The sequence below is a fragment of the Austrofundulus limnaeus genome, unplaced genomic scaffold (assembly GCF_001266775.1).
Source record: "Austrofundulus limnaeus strain Quisiro unplaced genomic scaffold, Austrofundulus_limnaeus-1.0 Scaffold349, whole genome shotgun sequence".
Taxonomy (NCBI): domain Eukaryota; kingdom Metazoa; phylum Chordata; class Actinopteri; order Cyprinodontiformes; family Rivulidae; genus Austrofundulus; species Austrofundulus limnaeus.
In genome coordinates, this window is record NW_013952751.1 from 333,855 (window position 1) to 343,475 (window position 9,621).

Here is a 9,621-nt window from a genome sequence, read left to right on the forward strand (position 1 = left end):
CTGGTTTAAACCAGGCTAAGGCTGGCCTGAATAGAATCACAAACCTTGGGGTTCCAGAAATTGGGGTGGAATTGGGCCATAAAGGCTAACCAACACGTTTGAACCCGGGTTTGAAGCCGGACCAGGCCTCACCGTGCAAAAAAGCCTAAAGTGTATTTGTTTAACTCAGTTAGATGTAAAGAGTTCTTAAAACCAGATATACGCACATTCAAACCCTGTATTAGTTGTTTCCTTCTCCTCTTTTTTTTTAAACCATTCCCATCTAAATGCATACCTCTATTTGGTACCCGACACTAGCTTTAGACATTTAGAAAGCATTCAGCTTTGGGGCAAATWTAGTCAGATTTTAGCCAAGATGTATTTTCAACATGAAATACTTTGAGGCTCGCAGACCTACATGCTCAAAAGGCTGCATCTAATCAGCATTCAGWGATGAAAATTCCAACTTTTACCAACTTGTGGATATGTTTTGCTCCTGAATAGCAAGAAATCAAGCACTGTTTTTACTCTACTCCATCTTCACAGTTAGAGATCCTGAAGTGTTATAATTTTTYAGATAAGCCTCTTTCATCTCTTCCATGTCTTGTCTCCATGGTATGTYGACTAAATGCATTTGACTGATTAGATGAATTAAAGAAGTATTTTTAGGTTWAAAAAAAGCTTGAAACAGGTCTGTAAATGTGCACCCCACTTTAAAGCAACGTGAATCCAGTTGCTCCACTTTCACCAAGGATCGGTAGCCTCTCGATGTAGCATCCTATCCTTGTCATCCCGCCCCCCTTTTTTGTTTTGTTTTTGTCTTTAAAAGTCCCTTTCTTATTTCATCTTCCACTGCTTACTGCCCCCATCAGGCAAGTTTCGGGACCAATCAAAGGCTTAGATGTGGGTCGTGTGTGTGTGCGCGCATCTGGGACAGGCCTGCGAGAAGGAAAAAAAAATCAGAGTGAAGATGATAAGGAAGAGAGCAAGAAGAGGGAGAGTTGGGATAAAGGTGTGTGATAGAATTGGAAGATCAAAGCCCTCTGTCACAGCGTGACTGAGCCCAGGGGCATAATGGGCGAGACRGGACATATACACATTCCTACAGACACACACACACCTACAGAAACACTCACTCACGGCTGGTATTTGACTCTGAGTGTGATTGATACCGGGCTAGATTTGGAGAATCGCTGTCATTCGTCTCTCCGCAGATCAAACAGCCACATAATCTCCCATAAAGGAAAGAGAGATGGAGGGAATAAAAAAGGGACAGACGAGGAGAGTTTGGAGAAGGKTGAGAGAGGTGACAAAGCCTTCTCATCACTGAAGTGTTTTTTCTTTCTTCTTTTTTTTAATAAAAAGGAGGAGCTTTTTCTTGAAAACACATCAGCTCTTTTAAAATTCTTCCAGTACACAACGGTGGTTTTTTATAGTTTAGTTCAGGCTCTTAAGCTTCTTCTCACTGAACACCTGCACATGAGGTTAATTAGTGACATCTCTGTCTGTTGTACAAAATTAAAGCCAGCACTTTTTGTTTTACAGGTGCTGCCATGTTGTGTTTTTAAAACCAGTTAAGTCCCTCTCCTGCACACGCTAATGGTGACATGGCTTTAGGCAGCATGCAACTAATTACCATTAGAAAAATGCTTATTTGAACATGCAACTGCAGGGTCATTCCAAGTTAGCTCCTATATCTGAAGTGTGTTTTTATGTGTTATTCAATAAAACGGCTCATCGTTTGTTGTTTGGGCTTCAAATTCCACATTACTTCCCTGTGTTTACCTATTAATACACTCAGTATTGATGATTCAAACCTGTCTAGATAATCACAATTCCTCTAATAGCGTGTGTGAGAAGTTTGCAGRTTTATTATTTCACAAAAGTACARATATGTGATGCTCTTTTTTTTTTTTTGAGAAAGTTTGATTAATTATTCAGACAGAACTGATCAGGTTTAAATATATGACTCGAAACCTGTTTCTAACCAGCAGGAACAAGAAATAAAACTATTTCCCAAGGCCGTCTCTATTGTTCTCTGATTTCTGGACATCATCTCTGGACCTTTGCTTTGGGAGAGAGATGGGAAAATCCCAATCCCAACATATTCTGACCAGTTATAGAGGTGGTTTGGGCGTTTGATGTCTTTCCTTTGGAGATTTTTTTGTTCATGTCCATTTGAGAGGAGACCCCTAACAGACCCAGGACTCACTGGAAAGGTTAAATGTTCTCTCTGGCTGGGGTACAGCTTGAGGTCTTCTAGGAGAAGCTGGGAACTGGGRTGTCAAGGTTTCCCTCCTGAACCTGTTGCYTCCGCAGCCTGAGTRCTGAGAAGCACCAGAGGACAGACGGACAGTTGGTCRGGGAACAAGTCTCGTCCAAGTCAAGTCAAAAGTCTCTGAACATTTTTTCATGTGACTCAAGTTCCCTCCTCTGTTTGATATTTATWTTGGGGTTTATAAAAGCCTTGTGAGGAATTTGTTCATAAAAAGTTAAAAGAATTAATATTCTTAGAGAAATTAATATAATTGCATCCGGAAAGAACTCTGGTTAACTCCCTAATCTAAACCTTGTACTTTTTTTTGACACCGCCTCAAAAATGTAGCAAAAATCAAGAATCATTGGGAGCTGGAATCGAAACGAGGAACCAGAATCCAATTCAAATATTAAGTATTAAGATGACATTTTATTTCTTCTTGCTCTGCATCTCTTTGTTCTTGATCATGTTCTTGCCGTTTATYATGTCAATGTTCCTCACACTATACCTTCTTTGAACTTTTTTGTTTTGCGATCCCTTTAGCAAACCACTTGTCGATCCAGAACCTTTACCCTCTGGACTGAAGTGTTTTTTGGAATCTAAAAACCAAAACCAAAGCAGTTGCTCRCGCTGACATTTGCGGCTGACTGATATTCAGCTCTAATTTGCACATGAGGGGAGCTGGAGCGTTCTGCAGCTCGGCATGCCTCGCCGTATTTATGCATGTGTCAAGGTGATATTTAATGGTTTGTTTTTGTCCCTCTTTTGTTTCCACAGATGCATCACCCTATTCAGATGAAACCTGCAGACAGTGAGAAATCTAATGGTGAGTCCCCCCCCCCCACCACACACACACACACACACAAACACAAGGACATCATCAATAGCCCCCTTTGGGATAGCTCGGTAAAAGCGATCTCACTTGTGTGTTTTCGCTGCTTGACGGGCAGATCGGACGAGGAACCAGGGAAGACTGAGAAARAGGCAGAAGGGAAAACGTTGGATTTATTATATATATCTTTTTTTTTCTTATGTGCAGTAAATTATTTAGAGGCTGTGGAAGGAGGTCGGTGAAAGTTGAATGGTTTTAGCCTTGTGCTGAACCAGAGTCAGGCCCCCGTGGCCGCTCACACATACAGACTCGCCTCTTCTCTAACAGACTCAATGCATCTATTTCAGACGARCACAAGCACCCAGTCAGAGGATCAGCCCCGCTTCCAAACTACATATTGCAGATCCAGTTCTGAATTGATTTCCTTTACGGGCTGTCTTCTTCCATTCATTCTTATTCTAACCAGGAGTGTGCCGGACGGGACACTGCAGGAAGTGTCTTTGTTTCTTTCAAGAATCCGTCTGTCATTATTCTATTCATGAACAGTACGGATGCGTTAGAGTCTTTATAAATATTTTAGTGCTTGCAGACCACATTGGGGCACTCAGTCCAAACACAACTGGGTTGTAATAATTTTTAAAACCAATTTTTATGTATAGAGTTGTTTAAAAGTCCTGATCCAGCCCTCAATTTTTTTATATTTACCTTCCAAACKGCCAAGCAAACCTAGAATCCTTTAAAACAGTCCTGATTTATTATTCTCTAGGCTTTCTGAAGGTCTTTTAAAGCTTTTTTTTCTGTAGACATGGGCTGCTTTTTCACTTATTTTCTGTCTACCATATCATATTCAGATGAATATTTCTGTTTGTTGGTTTGACCAGTCATRTAGATATAAAAAGGCTCCTAAACTTGATGAACCAAAGTTGCGTTAAAACAAAATGGACAACTTACTAAATCAACGATTTTAAATAGTATCTCCAAGCTCTTTATTACCAGTCACAAACACMAACTATAATTTGTTCTCGTTCCTTYAGGTAAATCTCTTAAAAAAGTACCAAAGATAACAGTTTGGCTGACAAAAAAGCAGCATTTTACCGCAAACATGGCTGAAACCTCATCATACAGCCAGTCGACAAAAAGATGTTTGGTCTTTGGATTTACTTTGTTTCTAAAAGTCACAACTTTTAGAAACCATTTATCTGCTGGAGGTAGATTATTAGGCCTGAAACTCCTTCTTTTGTCCTTCATTTGTTCACTTTCTTCCTCCTTTGTAGGCTGTCATGCTCAGGTACATTGCTGGACAGAAAAATAGTGAAAAAGTAGCTCAAGATCAAAGAAAAACTTTGAAAGACCCTTAGAGCAGGGCTAGTCAACTGGTGGCCTGCGGGCCAAATCCGGCCCGTGAATGACCAAAGTTTGGCCCACCAATTGGTTCATTCATCTCTACTTTATTTGCTATGTGTTCTTTTAGTTAAACATAGACATGTGTGGTATCTACAKAAATGTCAGAATCTTGGCTAGAAGTTGGTAAAAAAAAACATTTCTATGCACACTCAAGACAGTTATAATTACACGCAATTGAAGACAAAACTAAGTGCAGAGTGTGTTCTTTTTGTTTTTGATATTGTTTAATTATCACTATTTTTATAGGGTTGTATTCATGAATAAATGCAGCAAAGCAAACTATTTCAAAGGTAACAGATCTTTATAATGCTTTGTCTATTTACATAATAACTTTAATTGCTGGGTGTTCGGCCCCTGAGCTGTTGACCTGCAGTAACTGTGACCCCTGGAGCAGTTTAGTTGAATAGCCCTGCCTTAGGGGGAGGGTTTGGGTGGTGCCATTTTAAGCTGTATTATTTTTTTAGATTAAAGGATGCACCAATCAGACTTTTTCAAACCAAGTGCTTTTATTTAAGTACTTTAGAAACCTCAAGGTTTGTGAGCTGTTTTGATTGCTTACCGTGTCACCATGAAGTACAGCTTGTTTTAAACAAACGGTTAAGCTCTTTTAGTACTTGAGTCATTCAAACACTGCTTCACAAGCTGATGCTGCTCACATATAACAGAAAACATACATTTTTTATGGGTTTAAAAGATTAAAAGTTGCTTCTAAAATAAAAAATAATTACCATCATTCTGGAAACAGATGTTTGATTATTTTGGTTGGCTAAGCAGGAGACCTCAATTTGGACTTTTAACTTGTCGTGCAAAAATAAAGATATCASTAACAAACAACCGAAATTTGGGCAAATTAAACCTAATTTATTTGCACGGCTAAGTGGAATAAATGGGAGTTTGTGCAGTTTTGATGACCCTTATAGCTGAGTAAATTGAGCAGAACGTGATAATGGATACTATAAAACCATGACTGGGAAGGGGTGGGGGGAGTGGTCGTTTTAATCTCATATCAGGATTTCATAGCTGTGCTTTACTTCTGGCTGCACACCATTGGTGTCACTGTGGTCTGAAGGAGAAGACAAAAAAAAGAAAGGAAGGCTGAATTCTTTTAAAAGCCATCACCCGCTCCACTGAAATATGGYGACTTTATGAGACATAACTGTCAGGGTAAAGATGGTGGAACTTAATAAAGAAGCTCACGGCTGGAAGGCTGAAATATAGAGCTCAGCTCACGATACATTTCCYTCCACTTAACAGTAACGACCTTTAATAAACTTGCTGTTAGCTTTGCTTTAACAGTGATGAACGACTGCGAAGACGTGTATTAGTTTAGTCAGGAGGAGGAGATGAAAGAAAGGGAGAGAAGCGGGGAGGTGTGGAGTATTTTGTTCCCCTTTAAGGCTTTCTTTAGCTTTTTTCTTTAAAGCTCGACATCATTTTTCCCAGAATGCGCTATAGATTATCTGAGAGTCATGAGTCTTATCGCCCGCCCGCCCGCCTGCCTGCCAGCACGCCCCGTCCGAAAACACGCAAACAGTCGACAGCAACGATATCTCCGTTCTTTGCTCTGTATCGACACAGAGTAAATTAATTACATCGCTGTTAGACGTGCGGTAATCATCCTCCGGAGTGATGCGTACACACAGCATGCTGTGTACAAAGGAGTTAAAGCTTTTTGAAACAACACTTATCTCTGCGGCGTATCCCCGTGTTTTTTTTTAAACACTGCTCAAACAATTCAAACAGTAAAATAAACAAGTGCACTATTGATTTCCCAGAGTGCAACCGGCCGCTTATCTCTTTCGCCTCGCGGTAAGAGCTGACAGTTTCCTCATTAAAAATGAATTGGATTAGCATTACATTTGAACGTTGGTGGGAAGACGTAAACACATACACRCACACACATCRTCGWTGTTGCCCTCTCAGACGTTAACCCCTGCAGCCGCCTTTCCTTCCTCGAGATTGCACCCGAGACGGAGGGGATTGTGTCAGCGGAGGAGAAGGAGAGGAATCCATGAGGGAGAACAGAGGAGGAAGAGGAGGAGAGGTTTCGGGAGGAAGAGCTGGAGAGTCTCRGAGATCAGTCGTGTTGAAGTGATAATGAGACATTGATCAGAGCTTCGCAGATGGCATGATGAAATACATGAACTGTCTTTTTTTTCCCCTTTCTGTTATTCTGTTTCGTCTCATTTTGCACTTTTTAAAAAATTTTTATATGTTCTCAACAATCAGCTTTACTCCAAATTATTTTGTTTGCTGGATGTTGAATTTCTAACCAAAAACGTAAAATAAATGTCATTTATCCTTAACACTCCTGCTGCCCTTGAGTCAAAACAACTCCTGGGGCCACAGTTCAGGGATCATTTTAGTCAACAGCTGTTTGGCTAATGAGCCAAACAAACAACTCAAGTAAAATWAAAAAATAATAATGGAATAGCTCAGATTTTATGGAGTGGGCTGTTGTGGAAATGTTATGAACAATTACCTGTTTGTAGAGAGCACTGTTCAAAAAATTTGTATAATTCTGCCTCGATAGATGAGTCCAAAAAGGTTTGCTGCCATCTTAAAACAAACCTAGGGTCAAAGGTTATTAGCAATCCTTGTAAATGTTGTCTTCTAAACTTTAAAACTACCATAAATTTCCCGTTATGGGGCTTTTCTGGCAGAAACATTATAAACTTGCTAAAGCTAAAGCTAGCTACTAATGTCGCTATTCTTAGTTTTAACCGTAGAAAAATAGCTAAATAACTGTGGAATGTGAAACTGAAGACGTAAAGGTGTGCGAAGAACTTCTAGAATAATCTAGTCTCATGTCCAATAAATCAGATATTCTTAGAAATTTTAATACCTATATTGATCCAGTAGGTGGCGATATTGTCCACATTAAAATCCAAATACAGAGAAACGTTAGCTTGGCTGAAGATTCTCCCAAAAATCTGTTATTTACCAGTTTATCACACAATCAAATTTTGACRGCATCAAGATCAGGATAAAACAAAACACGTCCAGACGAAAGAGCTAAAAACGGCTTCAGATTTGTTTCTGTTTCTAAGGCACAAAGTGAGAGTGGGTATGTTTTAAAATATTTTATCCGAAARGTTTTGTGTAATGTAATCGTAGATMTAGAAAAAAACACTGAGATTTTAATCATCTTCGATTATGTTACCAAAAACTCTGACAGGAGTTGCATATTCCACAGAAAATTTCTGTTTTTAAAAATATTCAAATTATTCTCTATGATGAGAGTTGTTTTTAAGGAGGTAGCCATCTATTTTAGTCTCTTCCTCACATTGATTAACTTTAATCAATCTTGTGAGAGTTCTAATTTTGTTTCCAAACTGAGACTAGTCAGTGAGCTATCTACAGCAGGTAAGATACTAAATGTTTATAGTCTTTCTACAAAAGCCCACTAGAGAAAACCTGAACTGTGGCTTTAACCAAATGCATACATTTAATCGAGGTGAACTCCTGAACTAAAGAGATTAAGAACAAAATTATAATTCAAGCTTTGTCCATTTTCTTCCTCCAGCTGTTGAGGACAGGAAGCTGTTTATTGGCATGGTGTCGAAGAAGTGCAACGAGAACGACATCCGGGTCATGTTTTCTGCGTTCGGACAGATCGAGGAGTGCCGAATCCTGCGAGGGCCCGACGGGCTCAGCAGAGGTACCTGTCGCTCTCTGGCTCACCTCCATCCTGACTTACTGCTCCTCATGTCGATATAACTGCCTGAACGGCCTCCGGCAGCTGCAGTTCATTGTTGGGTAGTCCCTCAAAGTCATAAAAAAAATACTCCCCTCTGAACTTTGTGATGAGTGGCTGGTTGAAAACAATCTGAGACAAAAGATTGTTTTATACATGTTTACTGTACTTCCCTACAATTTTATACTGGATTATCATATCAAATGTTTTTAACTTTTTACATAGTATAAGGAGGCTGCTGACACTAACACAGACACGATGCAAAGCAAAAGCATAGGAGGACTTAAATTTTTACCAGTACTTACCTGTGTGTTTGTCTGTTAGCAAAATATCCCATTTACCATTGGAGAGATTTTAATGAACGTAACAAACGAATGCACACTTCCACAGCAATCAGTTTGAGCAAGCACAAAAATGTCTGCTTACTGACGTTTATAGATATGGAGCTAAAATTTAATGGGGTGGTAGCTGAGAGTGATCCCCAACAGACACTTTGAGCACCAGCAGATCCTGAAAAAGCGCCATGTTTTAAGCTTGCTATAAAGATAACAGCAGTTTGTTTTTTTTACTAGTTTGTCTACGTCTGACCTAGACTAGGAAACTTGTATTTAAATGGGACACATCATCCACTTTTTTAGTCRTTAAATACWTTTTGTTGTGTACTTGGAGTTTCTAYGAGRGCAGAAAATTAGAATTTAGTTTCTCCCCAATCAGCAGCAGATATATTGTGGATATCTTTGTATTCTGTTTGGGTCAKAGTTTCCAACCGGTTTAGTTTTCTCTATATTCTATATTTTCTGAACAATGATGCAACAGTATTTGTGATGGAACTTCTAAATAAGGAGCACCTTGTTTGGATTTAAAGAGGCAGCCTCAAAACAAGTTGATCTGAGAGACAGCTCAGAAAAGGGGCGGGGCTTGTGGAGGGATTCAGACCAAAGCATTGTAGTTCCACCCCAAGTGAAGGATTTATATGTGAAAGAGAAGGATTTAAAAGCAGGATCTGTCTCCTTTAATGAGAGGAAATGAGGAGAAATAGTTACCATTGTTTTAGGAGAATCCCAAATTTTAATTGGTTTTATTCAGCTTTTATTCSTCAGTATGGATGTTATCACCACCTACTGACCTGGCATGGGTATTACAGCTTTGTTATTGTTTTTCCTCTTCTTTTCTAAAACCTTGTAAAAAAAACCTACACATTTTAATAAAATGTATGTAGCTGAATTTGTAGCAGAAAAGTACATTACTTTTAATCTGAACACATTGTCTCAGATTTTGTTTTCAACCAGCTGCTGCTTTGAAAACAGTGAATTTTAATGTTTTTTTTTTTAGTCAGAGTAAAGTTCAAATGAACTGTTGCAAAATCTTGAGGCTGCTGTCACTGTGAATACATGCTTCTTCCTTTTCGCTCTCTATATCTCTTTTCCCCACCTTTCTTTTTTCTCTCTCCTT

General features: G+C 39.2%; 1 protein-coding gene across 9 annotated transcripts in view; it reads left to right on the forward strand.

Moving 5' to 3' along the window:
* Positions 1-9,621, forward strand: part of celf2 (cugbp, Elav-like family member 2) — a 288,250-nt gene that overhangs the window by 221,185 nt on the left and 57,444 nt on the right. For all 9 annotated transcript variants that reach the window (XM_014022917.1, XM_014022919.1, XM_014022918.1 and 6 more), the window contains 2 exons: positions 3,014-3,062; positions 7,999-8,133. In XM_014022917.1, coding sequence (XP_013878371.1) covers positions 3,014-3,062; positions 7,999-8,133 — 184 coding nt within the window. The remainder of the gene's footprint in view (positions 1-3,013; positions 3,063-7,998; positions 8,134-9,621) is intronic.